This window comes from Bos javanicus, chromosome 3, assembly GCF_032452875.1.
Source record: "Bos javanicus breed banteng chromosome 3, ARS-OSU_banteng_1.0, whole genome shotgun sequence".
Classification (NCBI taxonomy): domain Eukaryota; kingdom Metazoa; phylum Chordata; class Mammalia; order Artiodactyla; family Bovidae; genus Bos; species Bos javanicus.
This window is the reverse complement of record NC_083870.1, coordinates 55,296,281-55,316,269: the sequence shown is the minus strand read 5'-3', so window position 1 is coordinate 55,316,269 and position 19,989 is coordinate 55,296,281. Positions and strand designations below refer to the sequence as shown.

Below are 19,989 nucleotides of genomic sequence, written 5' to 3'. Positions count from 1 at the left end.
CTAATGATTTGCTTCTCTCTTGCTGCCTTCAAGATTCCCCTTTTTGTCTCTGGTTTTTCACAATTTGATTATAATGCATCTCAAAATGGTGATTTCTTTTGAGTTTATTCTACTTGGATTCTTTGAGCTTCTTGATGTGTAGATTCATGTAGATTCATCAAATTTGGGATGCCTGTGCATGTGTGTGTGTGTGTTTATTACTTACTTTAGAGATTCACATATGCATATTGAACTTAATACAATCTGTGATCATAGTATATACTCTCTTCCAAATTAGTTGCTGACCCTTGAGTAACGCAGGCTAGGGATGCCAGGCCTCTGCAGTCACAAATCTGTATATAACTTCAATCAACACCCACATGTCTTCAGACTCAACCAACTGTGGATCATAGAGCACTATGGTTAAGTATTTAGTGAAAAAAATTCACATGTAAGTGGACTTGCTCAGTTCAAAGCCATGTTGTTCATTTCCAATCTATATCTTCTAGTTTTGTTTTTACTTTAAAGAGCAAAAAGCTTTAAAGGTATAGGTGATCCATGTTTGATTGAATTAGTGCATATGGGATTACAGATATGGAAAACCTACTATGAAGTTACATGCACATTTTTGACTCTGCAAATGGTCAGTGTCCCTAACTCCCACATTGTTCAAGGGTCAACAAAGTATTTTTTTTCAAAAAACAAAACAAAGCATTGTCCTTTATATCTAGTGACTCATTATTCTTTCTGCTCTTGTTGTACTTGAAATTTTCTGTTAAAATTTTCCTCTAGCCTATAGTCCTTTCTTTAGCATTTATTGTAGTAAACATGTGCTAGAGTCTAATTTTTCCAGTTTTTCTCTTCACAATAACATCCTTCATTCCCCAACATTGAATTTCCTTCATTTTTTTTTCCCTTTCTTTTCCTAAGACTGCACTTTCAATTCAGGTATCTTTAAGTTTTCTGATTTTTCAGCCTGCTCAAATATGGTGTTGAACAACTCTAGGAAACTTTAAAAATTTCAATTAGTGTACTTTCCAGCTCCAGGATTTCTATTTGGTTCTTAGTTATAAATTCTATGTCTTTATTAATATTCCCTATTTGTTGAAATACTATTCTCCTTTTTCCCTTTTGGTTTCTTTTAGGTCTTTGAGCACATGTAAGCTTTGACCATTTGTAAGACAGTTGGTATAGTCAATCCAACTACTACTTTGTGTAGTAAATCCAATGTTTTGACTTCCTTATGGATGGAGAAGGAAATGGGAACCCACTCCAGTGTTCTTGCCTGGAGAATCCCAGGGACAGGGGAGCCTGGTGGGCTGCAGCCTATGGGGTCGCACAGAGTTGGACATGACTGAAGCAACTTAGCAGCAGCAGCAGCAGCGGGGATAGTTTCTGTGAATTTCTACTTTTCTTGTGAATTGGCCATACTCTCTTATTTATGTGCTTGCCTCATAATTTTTTATTGAAAGCTGGATATGGTGAATATTACTTGTAACTCTGGAATATAGTCCCATTTTCTATAATTTCTTATTGCTGTTTGACACAGGATGTAGTTGTTTAGTGACTTTGTAATTATGTGTGGTCACTGAAGTCTCCATTAAGTTATTAGTCAACTAGTGTTTTGACAGACTTTTTTTTTTAATGCCTGCAGGTAGAAAGAAAAATTTGCCTTACGTTTGCAGCTGAATTCTTCGTTTGTGTGCCAAGGCATACTTTCAGCATTCACCCAAGCATTTTATAATTCTGCCTTTTCTTGTACAGAGCTTGATTATCAGCCTGATGTGAAAGCTTAGTGCCTTCTTAGATCTCTTCTGAGGATGTCTGCTTTTGCAGCTAGTCTTCTGGTTTTCCAGTAACATGTAGAAACATTGCAGAGCTCTTATTCCCTAAAACAGCTTACTTCCTATCTCCCGCCCCCCTAAGACTATAGGATATCTCTTAAATAATATAGACAACTGATACCCTTTGCTCCAGGCTTCATTTGCCTTTCAATGCCTTGTACTTAGCTGTTTCTCTGCTTTGAAAGATTTCTTAGTTAGTTGAAAGAAAGGTAAACCTTTTCCGTTAGTCCTCCAGGGAGCCTTCAGAGAGGTCAAAGCAGGCATCCAGAGTTCTTTGAGAATGTAGTCTTCTGTGCTCCCTCTGGCACCAAGAACCTGAATCAGAAATAAAGCCTGCTGTCTTCGGGACTCCTGGGCTTCCCTCGTGGCTCAGTGGTAAAGAATCTGCCAGCAGTGCAGAGGACACTGGAGCTGTGCTTTTGGTCCCTGGGTCAGGAAGATCCCCTGGAGGAGGGAGGGCAAGGCACCCAACTCCAGCATTCTTACCTGGAAAATCACATGGACAGAGAAGCCTGACAGGCTACAATCCATAGGGTAGCAAAGAATTGGACATGATTTGAAGTGACTGAGCACAGACACCATCATCAGGACTATCACCAAGCCATTGGGGTTGGGGAGAGGAGAGATGAAGCTGAGATAAATTAAAATGCCCCAAAGCTTTCCTACCAAGTGTTCATTGCATTTTTTGATCAAGCATTTGCTTGGTTGCAGTAAACCTTTGACTGTTTCCCAGATTTCTGGTAGCGTTTATTCTAACCAGTTTTCCTGATTTTGTTTGTTTTCCTGTGTTTCTGTAAAGAAATTGCCTTTAAAATTTGCTACCCTACCATTTTCTTACCATTACCTACAGAGATTTTTATGGCCCATGTGAATGTGACATTTTGGATACACAGGCCTTCCCCATCCCCAAGAATCTTTAAATTATCAATATGAATGTCAGCAGGGGCTTTGCCTTAAAAATAATGTCATTAAATATTTTGAGGATGTGAAAGTGTTCTTCAGAATTGTACAGCATACTGTCATATTCTAGTAGCTTTGGATATCATTATCAGTTTTATATTATGGCAGACTTCTACATTAAATCTTGAAGGACAAATTTATAGTTGGACAGTGCTGTTACTACTATTAAGATCACTCTAAAGCTTCAGTTACCAAATTGAGTTCCTAAATTTGTGGTACCTTGGGATACCAAGTGAATTCACAAGTTACCCTGGGATGCCAACTGAATTTTCCTTCACTGCTATATTAATAAATACTATAGGAAAATCAATATGGAATAGAAAATAATGGTGGCACTTTTCAATCTAATTCCAAAGTTTGATAAATTGTACAGTGCCCAGTAGGTACACATATCTCATTAGGAAGTGATCATGGTTATTTAAGAATGAAATATGATTACTTTTCAGTATATTTTTTTTTCAAATAGTTATTAATTTGTTATAATATCCTGTAAAACAGAACTGTTCGGTGTATCATTTAGACTACTAGCACAATGAAAAAGTTGAGATACTAGGCTACTATGAAACAGAAAAGCTTGGAAGCCTCTGGCCCAAACTTTCTATTGTATTTTAAATGTTTAAAGTATTTATTGTTTAAAGCATTTATCTTATGAGGTATCACCTCGCACTGGTAAGAATGCCCATCATCAAAAAATCTACAGACAGTAAATGCTGGAGAGAGTGTGGAGAAAGGGAACCCTCTACACTGTCATGGGAATGTAAACTGGTATAGCCACTGTGGAGAACAGTATGGAGGTTCCTTAAAAAACTTAACAGTAGATACCATATGATCCAGCAGTCCCATTCCTGGGCATATATCTGGAAAAAAACATAATTTGAAAAGATTCATGCACCCCAGTGTTTATTGCAGCACTATTTACAATAACTAAGACATGGAAACAAGCTAACTATCCATCAACAGAGGAATGAATAAAGATGTGTTACATATAAACAAAAGAAGAGACTTTTGGACTCTGGGAGAAGGCGAGGGTAGAATGATTTGAGAGAATAGCATTGAAACATGTATATTGTCATATGTGAAATAGATCACCAGTTCAGGTTTGATGCATGAGACAGGGTGCTCAGGGCTGGTGCACTGGGATGACCCTGAGGGATGGGATGGGGAGGGAGGTGGGATGGGGGTTCAGGATGGGGAACACATGTACACCCATGGCTGATTCATGTCAATGTATGGCAAAAAACCACTACAATATTGTAAAGTAATTAGCCTCCAATTAAATAATTTAAATTTGAAAAAAGGAAAAAAAAAGTGTTACATATAAATAATGGAATGTTAGTCAGCCATATGAAAGAACAAAATAATTCCATCTGCAGTGACATGGATTGACCTAGAGATTGTCATGTGCATGCATGTGTGCTCAGTTGTGTCCAACAACTGTAGCCCGCCAGGCTTCTCTGTCCTTGGAATTCTCCAGGCAAGAATGCTGGAGTGGGTTGCCATTTCCCACTCCAGGGAATCTTCCCAACCCAGGGGTTGAACCTGCGTCCCTTGGGTCTCCTGAATTGGCAGACAGATTCTTTACTACTGTGCCACCTGGGAAGGCCTAGACTATCATACTGAGTGAGAAAAGCAAATATATGACATTACATATGTGGAATCTAAAAAACAGGGTACAAATGAACTTACCTATCAACACAAAACGGAAATAGAGTTACCAGTATAGAAAACAAACTTATGGTTACCAGGGAGTAAGGTGGGGCTAGGGATATTGGGAGATTGAGATTGACATATGTACACTACTGTATATAAAATAGATAATTAATAAGGACCTATTGTATATAACACAGAGAACTCTACTCAATACTCTGTAATGGCCTATATTGGAAAAGAATCCACAAAAGAGTGGATATTTGTATACATACAATGATTGACTTTGCTGAACACCTGAAGCTAGCAGAACATTGTAAATCAACTATACTCCAATAAAAAATTTTAAAAGTAAATAAAGCATTTATCTTTCCAACCACATCCTCTATAACTTGTATCACACATCTTCTGTCACAATCTGATTTGTGCACAGTGCCTATTAAATGTCTTTGACTTATTATATGTCTCCTTTTTTAAAAATCAAAACTGGAATATAGACCTGTGAAGAACAAAGACTTTGTCATCTACCTACATGTACTCTTAATCCCCATCACAGGGTACTTTATACATTCATTTCAGTTCAGTTCAGTCGCTCAGTTGTGTCTGACTCTTTGCGACCCCATGAATCATAGCACGCCAGGCCTCCCTGTCCATCACCAACTCCTGGAGTTCACTCAGACTCACGTCCATCGAGTCAGTGATGCCATCCAGCCATCTCATCCTCTGTCGTCCCCTTCTCCTCCTGCCCCCAATCCCTCCCAGCATCAGAGTCTTTTCCAACGAGTCAACTCTTAGCATGAGGTAGCCAAAGTTCTGGAGTTTCAGCTTTAGTATCATTCCTTCCAAAGAACACCCAGGACTGATCTCCTTTAGGATGGACTTGTTGGATCTCCTTGCAGTCCAAGGGACTCTCAAGAGTCTTCTCCAACACCACAGTTCAAAAGCATCAATTCTTCAGCACTCAGCCTTCTTCACAGTCTAACTCTCACATCCATACATGACCACTGGAAAAACCATAGCCTTGACTAGACGGACCTTTGTTGGCAAAGTAATACATTCAGTAGATACTTGGTAAATATTATTTGATAATAAGGCAGGGACTGTACTTATCTAAGTTTCCCCATCTAATGGCTCAGGACTGAACATAATATTCAAAACTTAAGAAAGATTCACTGGTTAAAATACAGTTGCTAAAGTTATACTTTTAGAAAAGTAATAAAGCTACATTTTAGAAAATCAGCTCATGTGACTGGAAATTATTTTCCTTTTCTAGTCTAGATGGTGCCTCTTCCTAACTCTTTAACCTTTTTTTAGTTCTGTCCATGTTCTTCATTCCCTTACTTTACTTTTAGTGATGTAAGCCAAGCCTAAAAGGAAGTATCTTAAGATATTTTGGTTTTTTAAAAAATTGCTCTAATTATCTACTGGACTTTAAATTTGGAATTAACTAGGAAGAGAAACAGTAGTGGTATTAATAAAGGATTAGACATGATAAAGGATTAGTCTAGATAAGTAGTTGGAGCATTTACTGCCCTGACTTTTTACTGCATGCTATTATTTATGGTTTGTCTCATTTACACTTGTTTCTTTTGCAATGCTATGCTTATAATACTAAAATTTACAAATTACTTTGATACAAAGTATGATTGAATTTTTTAGTCCAAAATTTCAAGACTAGTTTCAAGTTTTTATCAAAGATTTCCTCAGAATTAAAACAAAAAAAAGTTACTCAATTGTACCAAGTTGAAATATTGAATTAGTAAAATTGACGTAAAATAATTTTTCCAGAAAGTAAGAGAAATTAAAAAATATTTACTTATTCTAATGGAATTCATAGCTATTGCTTATGAACATTTACTTCTTGGCTTTGCTTGTTTTTAAAATTTCATATTATGGGTTATAAAAGTAAAAAATTTAATTTTAAGCTATTTCTTATATGGTTATATGCAGATGCAATTGTGTCACCTCATAAAAGAAAGAAACTTCTATATACTTAATAAAGATCTTAAATATCTCCAGGTTTTTCCCTAAATGAAAGCAGGTGTTGAACATTGTCATCTCCTAATACATTGAGATTACTAAAATATATAATTATTTACCAGGATTTTGAAGTAGTAACCAGATGTTTTCAGTTTTCCCAGGATGACTTTTACATCCAAACATTTACAGTGGAAATGAACTAAGTTTACCACCTTAACAATAACAAAAAAAAGCAAATAAAACACACAGACACAAGTTGTTTCTTTTGAACCAGAATTGAAATGATATTCGTTAAACTTACAATGAGCCTTCATACTTTACAGTGAGATAAGGTTTCCATAGCCAAACCAAAAATAAGTTTGAACTTTTCCCTCATGCTTAGCCATCTTTATTGGGATATATTTGAAGTAATACACAAATTTTTCTGGTTTTAAATATAGTTTTACAATTTTTAGTGAATAAATATACCTGAGCTACCATTATCGATATCCAGTCTATAGAACAGTTTTATTGCATATATTTGAATTATATAATTTGAGAAGTTTTGTTATATATTTAAAGTATGAAACCATCACCACAAATCAAGATAATTATATATATCATCTCCAAAAGTATCCTCATGTGCCTCTGTGAAACCCCTCCTTCTTTCTCTTTTCCTGCTTTCTTTCCCCATACCTGTCCCCAGGCAAATCACTGGCCTGTTTCTGTCACTGGATATTAGTTTGCATTTTGTAGAATTCTGTATTAATTGAATCATACAGTGTATACTTTCGTGGGGGAAATCTGGCCATTTTCACTCTGAATAATTCAGAAGAATTGCATGTATCAGTAGTCCCTTTCTGTTTATTGTTGGTACTATTTAATTGTGTGACTATACCATAACTTTTTTACCCATTCACCTCTAGTTGATAGTTGGGTTGTTTCCATTTTGTACTTTTTTCAAATATAACCGCTAATAACATCCTTGTATAATTTTTGTGTAAACGTGCATTTCACTTCACTTGGATAATACCTAGGAATGTTGTAGCTGGATCACATGGTAGTCTTCTGATAATGGGTTCTTTATCCACTTTTATATTTGAAAAAGCTTCATTTTTGAAAGATATTTTCAGTAGATTTAGAATTCTAGGTTCATGGTTTGTTTCCTCAGTACTTTAAAGATATTGCTTCTCTGTCTTGCTCTCATTGTTTCTAATGAGACATCTGCTGCCGTCCTGATCTTTGTACGTACTTGTCTTTTTTTCTCTGGTGGCTTTTAAAACTTTCTTTTTATCATTTGTTTTGAGAAATTTAATTATGTTATGCTTTGGTGTAATTTACTTATTTTTCTTTTGCTCAGTGTTTATTGAACTTCTTGTAAAGTTTCAAGCACATTATAGTTTTAACCATATTTGGAAAATTTTTAGTCATTATTTTTTCAAATGTCTCTTCTGTTCTCTCTCCTCTCTACTTTTCATGAAGGTCTTTCAGTACTCATATATTAGGACACTAGAAGTTAAGCTCACAGCTCACATATGTGTTGTTTTGGGAGTTTTAATTTGTTTTTTGTCCTCCAAGTCTTTCCTTTCTATCTTCTATTTTTGATCATTTATATTGCTCTAGCTTCAAGTTCACTAGCCTTTTCTTTTGTGATGTGAATGTGCCACCAATCCCATCCAGTTTGTTTTTTTTCAATCTCAGACAGTGTAGTTTTCATCTCTAGAATTTTTTTCTGTTTTTTTTTTTTTTTTTTATTTCTTTGATGTCTCTCTTCAACATTTTAAATAGAATATATTTATAGATAACTGTGTGAATGTCTGCTAATCGTAATATTTATATCAGTTTTATTTTTTAAATGGGTCCTACTTTTCTGTTTATTTGCTTTCCTGGTATGATAGGCAGAATATTAAGAATGACTTCCAGAATCCCTCCCATGTGAATATGATGGAGCATCACTTCTGTGATATGGCAAAGAAGAGTTTTACATACGTGATTAAGGTTACTACTCATTTGAGTTAATGTAAAGGACAGTTATCTGGATCAGCTTAATACAGTCACATGAGCCCCTCAAAAAGCAGAAGAATTTCCCTGGCCAATTATTATTATTAAAGCTGCTCAGTCGTGTCTGATTCTTTGTGACCCCATGGACTATATAGTCCATGGAATTCTCCAGGCCAGAATACTGGAGTAGGTAGCCTTTCCCTTCTCCAGGGAGTCTTCTAAATGCAGGGATTGAACCCAGGTCTCCTGCATTATGGGCAGATTCTTTATCAGCTGAGCTACAAGGGAAGCCCAAGAATAGTGGAATGGGTAGCCTATCCCTTCTCCAGTGGACCTTCCCCACCCAGGAATTGAACCAGGGTCTCTTGCATTGCAGGTGGATTCTTTACCAACTGAGCTATGAGGGAAGCCCTCCCTGGCCAATGGAAGAAGGGAAAGTCAAAGAGATATGAATCATAAAAAGGATTTTATGTGCCCTTGCTGGCTTAGAGATGGGGTGGGGTCACATGACAAGGGATGCAGCTCACCTCTAGAACTTGAAAATAGCTCCTGGCTGTCAGTAGCAAGGAAATAGGATCCCTATTCTTATGGCTTCAGGAAACTAGATTCTACCAGTAACCTGAATGAGTTTAGAAGCAGGTTCTTCAGAACTTCCAGATTAAGAGCCCAGCCTGGCAGACACAATGATTTCAGCCTTATAAAATCTTTAGCAAAGAATGCAGACCCTCCCACTCAAGCTCTGGCCTACAGAACTATTGGGTAATAAATGGGTGTTGTTTTAAGGCACTGTGTTTGTGATAATTGGTAATACAGTAATAGAAAACAAATACACCTGGTAATCTCTGAGTGAATGCCAGACATTTTGAATTTTAGCTTGTGAGGTGCTGGGTATTTTTGTATTCCTACAAATATTACAGATATTTTTGAGCTTTATTCCAGGTCACAATTAAATTACTTGGAAACAGTTTGATCTTTTGGGTAATGCTTTTTTTAATTTTTTTTTTTTTTGAATTATTTTTGGCAGTGCTGGGTCTTCGTTGCTGCACACAGGCCTTCTCTAGTCATGGCAAGCAGGAGCTACTCTTTGTTGTGGTGCCTAGGCTTCTGTTTATGTGGCTTCGCTTGTTACAGAGCACAGGTTCTAGAGCCCACGGACTTCAGTAGTTGTGGCTCGAGGACTTAGTTACCATGCGGCGTGCAGAATCTTCCCAGGCCAGTGATTAAACTCGTCCCCTGCATTGGCAGATGGACTCTTAACCACTGGACCACCAGGGAAGTCCCTGGGTAATATGGGACTACAGCATTGTTTAGTCTAAGGGTAATTATTCTGTGTTCCTGAATCAAAACTGAATACTTAGTCTGAGGAAGCTTCTGTACGTCTCAGGAATTCTGTCTCTGGATAGCTGTATTTTTTCCTTTATGCTGGCTGTGAAGTCTAGCCCTCTCAGTGCAATCTCTCTCGTTTCTGTCTGCTTAACTCAGGTAGTCCACTTGGCTCCCCCTTTCTGTACTGTACTGATGTCCATTAGCCTTTAACACTTTTTTTTTGTACTCTTTTTTTTTTTTTTTAAGTTGTTTGAATTGAGAGTAAATACAGACTTTCTTTACTCTGCTGAAAGTCCTTTGGTTACTTTTAAATAATTAAAAACTTTAAATAAAATTAAGTTTTAATTATTTAAGTTTAATGGGACAGCTTTTCCCAGAAGATACTCTTCCTAAAGTGCTTACTATATGCAGTATCTAAAATTTTAATATTGAAGAACCATTTTAAAATTTTAGTACACTAACTCTAGCCCAAATGATGACAAAGCCATATCTCCAGATAGCTAAGCTCAGAGGTCCTCAGTTTCATTTGAACACCTTTCATATGTATTTGCCTAAGAAAACGACAATTATTTTACGCTTGGATAATTATAGCCCATTATTACTTGACTAACTAAACTATTAAAGTGAAAAGATAACGTTATTTTACATCTCAAATAGAACAGAAATCCATCTATTCAACCCCCCCCAAAAAAACCTATAGTCATTTTCTATGTTAACTGTGCAATTATTAAAAACAACTGTTATTCACATAGTCAGATTTCCTTGTTTCTAATTTCTGTATGTCTGTTTTAATAGGCATATTATTTAGCTTTATATTTCCCCTCCCACTTGTTTTATCCATATAATTCTGTAATTCTTCCATGTAATTCCAGAAGTGACTATTCATATACACTAGAAGATGATGTAACTAGTTTTGTTCTGTGCCCTGTAGACAGCATTTGGGAAGTGCTTTTCTTTCTATAAATTTTTTTTATAGTTGTCTTAAGTGAGAGTTTTTAATAAATTTTCTAAACAAAGCAAGAAAGAAGATAGTTACCTCAAAGAACCTCTGGGAGAAGAGATGTTGTTATTTTAGCAAACATTTCCCCCCCTATTTCTTAATAGTTAACAAAGACATAATTCTATGTGTGGAGAATTAATGTTTTCTTTCTTGATACTTAAATATGCTATAGGTACTTTGGAAGTTCGTCTTATGGGCTGTCAAGATATCCTAGAGAATGTCCCTGGACGGTCGAAAGCAGCATCAGTTGCACTACCTGGTTGGAGTCCAAGTGAGACCAGATCATCCTTCATGAGCAGAACAAGTAAAAGTAAAAGCGGAAGTAGTCGAAATCTACTAAAAACTGATGACTTATCCAGTTCAGTAATCAGATTTTTTTTTTAACAATCAAATAACAAATTAAAGTCCAATACAGAGGGCTGAGCGGTGGGGACAGAAGAGTGAGAAGAGTGAAAATTGGACAACAAACTTTACAATTATGATTTCCATAATTTAAAATATCAAAAGCTGTAATGACAGGAAAATTTTAAAGGCTACAAAATTTACCATACTGAAAATTTTGGAAAACTGAATGACATTTAGCATTAATTTCTTTAGAATAATGAAATACTGAACACCACTCTTTATGACAAACTCTTTGTGTCACATCTTGATTCTTTAAATGGAATAATGACACTTCTAAAGTAATGAAGAAATTTTGATAAATATCCGTGTTAAATTAGGATTATAGCCTAGTGTCCAAGAAGTAAACTGAAATGGGGGAGTGGGTAAAGAATAAAATACAAGAGGTTTATGAAGTACTTTGGAGATACTCTGAAGTAGTCATAATCTATGATATATAACTGGTGGGAAAGGCATGTAACAATTCAGCCTAGTACAGTATATCTGCTTTCCTGTATATGGAGAGAGACTTTAGGAAAAATGTAAAAATAAAAATCATTTAAGGTAAAACCTTAATAAATAGCAAATGTAGAGGGAGAAAAACTGGGTGATTGATAATAATATATAAAAATACACCCACACATACATGTGTGGCAAACAACTACTGGCCACCTGTAAGTCCTTTCAGTAATTTTCTGATGTAAACGAAATAGCAATTACTATTTATGTTTTTATAAAACACAAAAGATAACTTGGAAGGGTCTAGTAGAAGTGTGTGTGTGTGTTTATATACAGCTAGCTGTTTAAGATTTAAAAGCTTCAGTAGTGAGTAAGAAAAACTTATTTCAAAGTCCCATAAGACTTTTGTTGACATAAAACAGTGTTATTTCTATTTTAAAGGTTTTAAAATACTTAATCAAATTTTAAATTGTAATTACAGATGATGTCTGTGCAGTTTTGAAGCTGGACAATACTGTGGTTGGTCAAACTAGCTGGAAACCCATTTCCAATCAGTCGTGGGACCAGAAGTTTACACTGGAACTAGACAGGGTAAGATGAGAAACTTTTTACCTGAATTTTCATTATATTTATAATTCATTTTTCATGCATATTTTATGTTTTAGAAGAGTTTGATAAATTTTATTCTTAACAGAATCTAAGAAGAACCTAGGTATTTTTGACATTTCTCATCTGATGAGGTATATATAAATCTACCTTATCAGATTGCTGCAGGAGCTTTCATTTGTGCAGTGATTTGAAAATATATACTTTGTACTAACCTGAAAGATCGACAACCAGGTGAGATCTAATATTGAACTATTTTTTGAATTTTAATAATGTGCTGTCTAACCACTAAGGAGATTTTTCTGACTCACCACTTGTGGGTTATATTATCAAAGCTGCATTTGAAGTGAACTGTTGTGCTCAGACAGACATTCCTCCATGTATCTCAGTGGATTTCATGGATACTATGAGTGGCTAGAATGTAATCTGTAATCTGCTGCAGAACCCAGCAGAAGTAAACTTGGTCCAGAGTAGAGTTAAATCCATGGTGATAATTTTACTTACATTCTGATATATCCATTGGTGTGTGGGAAGAAAATATTAAAATTTAATCATAATTTTATCTAAAAGATAAGAAAGATGTTTTTATCATTTAGTATTCAGGTTAATGGTACATATGTCTTTAAAAAATTACATATATTAGTGAAAGCAGATTTATAGTGCTTAATGATGATATGATGTGGCACTTACTACTCTGGCCTCTACTTTTAAATATTTTTTCTGGTTTATTTCTTTTCTATCTCAGAGGCAGCATCTTAATCAGGCCCTCACCATTGCTTTTCTTGGTTCAAATACTATGTCACCCACTTAAATGTATTTGGACAAATGCTTATCTTTTTGTGTATATCAGTTTCCTTATCTTTAGTACTATCCACCTCACTGAAGGGCTTTCCTGGTGGCTCAGCAGTCAGAGAATCTGCCTGTAGTGCAAGAGACGATTTCCCTGGACAGGGAAATGGTAACCCAGTCCAGTATTTTTGCCTGAGAAAGCCCATGGACAGAGGAGCCTGGCAGGCTACAGTCCATGGGGTTGCAAGGGTGGGATATGACTTGGTGACTAAACTACCACCACTGAAGAGCTTTTGATAGGGAAATTGACATCTGATTTAGATGATCAGATGTAAATAATACAAATATTGTTGTTGTTGTTCAATCGCTAAATAGTGTCCGACTCTGCAATCTCATGGGCTGCAGCATGCTGGGTTTCTCTGTCCTTCACTTTCTCCCAGAGTTTGTTCAAACATATCCATTGAGTCATTGATGTCAGCCAACCATGTCATCCTCTGTCACTCCTTTCTCCTCTTGTCCTCAATCTTTCCCAGTATCAGGGTCTTTTCTGATGCTCTGAAAGAGCTCTGGAAAAGAGCTCTTTTCCAGAGTCAGCTCTTTGCATCAGGTGGCCAAAGTATTGGAGCTTCAGCTTCAGCATCAGTCCTTCCAATGAATATTCAGGACTCATTTCCTTTAGGATTGAGTGGTTTGATCTCCTTGCAGTCCAAGGGACTCTCAAGAGTCTTCTCTAGCACCACAGTTAAATGCATCAGTTTTTTGGCACTCAGCCTTCTTTATGGTCCAACTCTCACATCTGCATGACTACTGGAAAAACCATATCTTTGACTATGTGGAGATTTGTTGGCAAAGTGGTGTCTCTTTTTAATACGCCATCTATGTTTGTCATAGCTTTTCTTCCAAGGAGCAAGTGTCTTTTAATTTCATGGCTTACAGTCACCATCTGCAGTGATTTTGGAGCTCAAGAAAATAAAGTCTGTCACTATTTCCATTGTTTCCCCATCTGTTTGCCATAAGTGATGGGATCAGAGGCCATGATCTTCGTTTTTTAAATGTTGAGTTTTAAGCCAGCATTTTCACTCTCCTTTTTCACCTTTATCAAGAGGCTCTTTAGTTCCTCTTTGCTTTTTGCCATTAAGGTGGTGTCATCTGCATATCTGAGATTGTTGGTGTGTCTCCCGGCAATCTTGATTCCAGCTTGTGATTCATCCAGCCCAGGATTTCACATGATGTTCCTTGCATGTAAGTTAAATAAGCAAGGGCTTCCCTGGTGGCTCAGACTGTAAAGAATCAGCCTGCAGTGAGGGAGACCTGGGTTCAGTCCCTGGATTGGGAAGATCCCCTGGAGGAGGGCACGGCAACACACTCCAGTATTTTTTGGAGCTTCCCTGGTAGCTCAGTTGGTAAAGAATCTGCCTGCAGTGTAGGAGAACTGGGTTTGATCCCTGGGTCAGGAAGATCTTCTGGAGAAGGAAATAGCAAACCACTCCAGTATTCTTGCCCATGGACCAAGGAACCTGGCAGGGTGACAATATACAACTTTGATGTACTCCTTTCCCAATACAAATATAGAAGCTAATAAAAAAGTTACTAGCCCATAATGGGAAAAAGTTTATAAAGGAAGAAAAAAAAAGCTCTAACAATCAAATCTTAAGCAGTGTCCCTAGCATAGGAAAAGAAGGAAGATTTGCCAAGGAGAAGTAGAAAACTCTGGGTAGAATCAGATCATAACCTTATGAAAGCTTATCCAGTATCTAGTGAAGAGTTGCTAGGATGTTGAGATGATGAAATTCCTGTTACAAATGAAACACTTCAAAGCAAATGGGATTTAAAATCAATTATAGATTTAACTAAGATTTGGTAACTGTCTTTAAAGTGAAAAGGAGGGGCTTCCCTTGTGACTCAGTGGTAAAGAATCCACCTGCCAATGCAGGAGACATAGGTTCAATCCCTGATCCGGGAAGATCCCACATGCCACAGAGCAACTAAGCCCCTGCACCACAACTGTTCAGCCTGTGTTCTGGGAGCCACAACTACTGAGCCCATGTGTTACAACTACTGAAAGCCCGTGTGCCCTAGAGCCCATGCCTGCAACAAGAAGAAGCCACAACAGTGAGAATCCAATGCACTGCAATTGGAGAGTAGCCCCCACTTGCTCCAACTATTAGGTTCGTACAAAAGTAATTGCAGTTTCAGACCACGAATTTTAAATCATTATGATTAGGCTCAAACCCATTTTTAGCTATCAAAATAGGAACCATTGCAATCAATACATTTTGCCAATGAGAAATGAGATTGTTTTTTCTTATACCATAACAATCATGCTTCAGGATTCAATAAACTTTTTGAAAGCATTTTCTGCCTCCTGCTGCTTGTGTGTTTTCCCTGCATAAAGTTGTTGAGATGCTTGAAGAAATGGTAGTTGGTTGGTGAGAGGTCAGATGAATATAGCGGATGAGGCAAAACTTCATAGCCCAATTTATTCAACTTTTGAAGCATTGGTTATGCAATTACGCAGTCAGGCATTGCTGTGGAGAATTGGGCCCTTTTTGTTGACCAATGCTGGCGGCAGGCATTGCAGTTTTGGTGCATCTCATCGATTTGCTGAGCATACTTCTCAGATGTAATGGTTTCTCTGGGATTCCAAAAGCTGTAGTGCCTCAAACTGGAAGCAGACCACCAGAAACCATGACCTTTTTTTGGTGCAAGTTTGGCTTTTGAAAGTGTCTTGGAGCTTCTTCTCAGTCCATCTGCTGAGCTGGTCATTGCTGGTTGTCATACAATCCACTTTTTGTCGAATGTCACAATCTAATTGAGAAATGGTTTGTTGTTCTTGTGTATAGTAAGAGAACTTGTGTACAGTAAGAGAAGACATGCTTAAAACAACAGTTTTTTTTGATTTGCAGTCAGCTCATGAGGCACCCACTTATAGAGCTTTTTCACCTTTCTGATTTGCTTCAAATGCCAAATGATTATAGGATGGTTGACGTTGAGTTCTTCAGCAACTTCTCACATAGTTGTGAGGGGATTGGCTTTGATGATTGCTCTCAGTTGGTCGTTGTCAACCTCTAATTGCCAGCCACTATGCTCTCCTATCCTTGGCAAAACTTCTTGAACCACCACTGCACTGTCTATTAGCAATTCCTGGCCAAATGCATTGTTGATGTTCCGCGTTATCTCTGCTGCTTTATGAACTCAAAAAGTCATTCAAATAAAAAATGTCACTTGAATTTGCTTTTTGTCTATCATCATTTCTATAGTCTAAATATAAAATAAACCTCAATTATTAAGTCATCAGCAAAAAACATAAAGTAAGAAATTCACATTAAAGTGATGTATAGTGTTGTTGTTCAGTCACTAAGTCGTGTCCAACTCTTTGCGACTCCATGGACTGCATCACACCAGGCTTCCCTGTCCTTCACCATCTCTTACAGTTTGCTCAAACTCATGTCCTTTGAGTCTGTGATGCCATCCAACCATCTCATCATCTGTCGTCCCCTTCTCCTGCCTTCAATCTTTCCCAACATCCAGGTCTTTTCCAATGAATCAGTTCTTCACATCAGGTGGCCAAAGTATTGGAGCTTCAGATTCAGCATCAGTCCTTCCAATGAATATTCAGGGTTGATTTCCTTTAGGACTGACTGGTTTGGTGTCCTTGCTGTCCGAGGGACTATCAAGAGTCTTCCCCTACACCACAGGTTGAAGGCATCAGTTCTTTGATGCTCAGCTTTCTTTATGATCCAACTCTTAACATCTGTACATGACTACTGGAAAAACCATAGCTCTGACTATATGGACCTTTGTAGGCAAAGTAATGTCTCTGTTTTTTAATTTTTGTCTAGGTTTGTGATTGCTTTTTTCCCAAGGAGCAAGTGTCTTTTAATTTCATGGCTGCGTGAAATTTATACATCATGAAATTAAAAGAGCAGGAGTCACCACATTTATTTAAGAATGTATTCCAGTATCAAATGGCAAAGTTCAACAATGCGAAAGCGCAATTACTTTTGCACCAACCTAAACAGAAAAGCCTATGCAGCAACGAAAACCCAGCACAGCCGAAAATAAATAAAATTATTGTTATTATTATTATTTTTAAATTATACGGAGGAACACATAAAACAAAAATTTAAGTAGGGATAGCAGTGAGATGTCCATTTGTGTGTATTGACTAAATGGATTGGTAGTAACTTCCTTAAGCTCACTGTTAAGGTTTATTGGATGAGTTGTTGTTTATGCTGATCAAGTAGCAGTGTTTGCCAAGTGCTTTAAAAGGGGCAAGTGGTAGGTTGTAGTACGTGTTCTGTTCATCCTTGAACATCCTTGACTGTATGCTTTGTGAGTGTGGAAGATAAAGCAAAATCAATGATGATAGATTTTATTTCAGTACAAAGAATAGTACTGTTCAAAAATAAATTGCTACAGTAAGTTCTCTCTCAGTGAGGTTTTTTAACTTCTCATTTTATATCAGAGTATAGTTGATTAACAATATTTTATTAGTTTCAGTTCAGTTGCTCAGTCGTGTCCGACTCTTTGTGACCTCATGAACCACAGCACACCAGTCCTCCCTGTCCAACACCAACTCCCGCAGTTCACCCAAACCCGTGTTTGGGTGAACTCAAATCCTTTGAGTCGTTGATGCCATCCAACCATCTCATCCTCTGTTGTCCCCTTCTCTTCCTGCCCTCAGTCTTTCCCAGCATCAGGGTCTTTTCAAATGAGTCAGCTCCTCGCATCAGGTGACCAAAGTATTGGAGTTTCAGCTTCAGCATTAGTTTTTCCAATGAATATTCAGGGCTGTTTTCCTTTAGGATTGACCGGTTTGATTTCCTTCCAGAGTGATTATATATCGATAAATTTCAGAGCTGATAGTAGGCCAGGAGTGTCCTTCAGAATGTTCTTTCTTCCTTGATAATTTGTATGAGATAGACAGTTAACAGTGGCAAAAATGAAGAAACAGCAGAAGATGATGAAAACCTGGTAAAGAGTGAATAATTTACTATTATCCAACCTATACACTTAGAAAACTACAAAGTTTGATAACTGTTGTTTGGTAATGTTTTACTTGCACTGTAATCTTCATCTGAAATTGTTTTTCTTCTTCATGACATGAGACTTTCTTCCCACTTTGGAGTAATCTCTCTTGAAACTTTGAAGACACTGCATAGCTAAGTAAAGCTATTCATCCCTTAGGTCAGTTTGACCTTCTGGGTTCCTAATGTGCATGTTACCTATCCCTGACTGGATTAGAAGCTCCTCTTTGGGGAAGGCCACATTGCTAAGCATGATAAATACTTCTGTTTATGTAGTATATTTTACCTTTCATGTGCTTTTTTAGTTTTTATTTTATCCCTTATATTTTTAGAATATTTATTTATAGAAAATGTTTATAGAAACATTTATAGAAGATATTATTTTAAACTGACATGTTCATGCTCAGCATTTTGCCTAATGTCAAGCTTCTTTGCTATGACATTCTAGAACTAAGTTGTCTATACTGTTTCTTTCTTTTCCAAAATACAAAAGTTCATAGGTCTTTTCATTTATTTTTTAATTTATGTTGTATTTTTGGTCATGCCATGTAACTTGTGAAATCTCAGTTTCCCAACAAGGAACTGAATCCAGGCCATGGCAGTGAAAGCCCAGAATTTAAACTTCTAGGCCACAGAGAACTCCCAGATAGATCTTTTTAGAGTTTTGAGATACTCTAGAAATTATCTAGATTTAGAATGATCTAGAAAAGTTAAAATTATGTTCCTGGGAGCTCGGGGCTCTTGTAGAATCATTTCAGATACAACACAAACTATTTTTATGTATGTGTTTTGATTTTGTTTTGAGATTCAGGGTAAGATGTCATTTGAAATTTGGCAGTTTAAAAAAAAAGTTTTGAAAATTACTGATGTAATCCAGCCTCCTCATTTTACAGATTAATAAGGATATTTTGTGTTCTAGAGGTTAAATAACTAGCCCAAGGTATAAACTAGGATTCTGAAGTGTACTATCAGTTCCGAGTTCTTTCTGTTCTTATCAGGTTACCCTTTTTATATTTTCTTATAAAATTTCTTCTTTATTAATGTTTATTAGAAACACAATAGCTGTCTAATTTCACATTTTTTCTGAATTCCCTCAGCCTTCCTCTAGTAAAAAGTTTAGTCCTTCCATGAGAGATTGAAATAAAAAGCAAGAATTCTTATATATAACCTCTTCCCATTCACATTTCCTTTTGATTAACTTTGCTAATGTAATGGGGAACCATCTTTATCAATATTAGAAACAGGATGAATTGAAGCTTGGAAAAGTTTTAACAGGAACCAGTTCTGGAGAAGGCAATGGCACCCCACTCCAATACCCTCGTCTGGAAAATCCCATGGACGGAGGAGCCTGGTAGGCTGCAGTACATGGGGTCACTAAGAGTCAGACACGACTGAACGACTTCACTTTCACTTTTCACTTTAATGCATTGGAGAAGGAAATGGCAACCCACTCCAGTATTCTTGCCTGGAGAATCCCAGGGAAAGAGGAGCCTAGTGGGCTGCCGTCTATGGGGTCTCACAGAGTCGGACATGACTGAAGCGGCATAGCAGCAGCAGCAGTTCTGTTAAGAGCAGAGTACTAGAGAATGTTCACTGATCAGTGGAAAAAGAAGAAGAGAATATTGACAAAGTGGGAGCCAGTAGAAAGGTTGTAGAATTTGTGGATTAGAAGTAACAGTGAGGTTGAAGGATCAGTGGATGTTGAGGGGCTAGAAAGATTGAGCTACTAGAATGTTAGGAGGTGATGGTCAGAGAGAAGGATGCAAACAGCTGAGGCTGTGGAAAGATTATAGATACTGGTGGGAGTGAGAGGCTGAAATGTAGGAATGAGGACAAGATTAGTAGAGAACTTCTCAAGGGATTCCTATTTATTGTTTTTGCATTATCAGAAATTGCCAATACATACTATTAAACTATCCACACTCCTGTCCTCATTCTTCCAAATAATTAAATCAGTAACTTAGGGTTTATATTATTATGAAAGTGAAAGTGTTAGTCACAGTGTGAA

General features: G+C 37.0%; 1 protein-coding gene across 3 annotated transcripts in view; it reads left to right on the top strand.

Moving 5' to 3' along the window:
* Nucleotides 1-19,989, top strand: part of PKN2 (protein kinase N2) — a 134,622-nt gene that overhangs the window by 84,998 nt on the left and 29,635 nt on the right. For all 3 annotated transcript variants that reach the window (XM_061411356.1, XM_061411355.1, XM_061411357.1), the window contains exons 7-8: nt 10,889-11,074; nt 12,038-12,147. In XM_061411356.1, the coding sequence (XP_061267340.1) occupies nt 10,889-11,074; nt 12,038-12,147 (296 nt within the window). The remainder of the gene's footprint in view (nt 1-10,888; nt 11,075-12,037; nt 12,148-19,989) is intronic.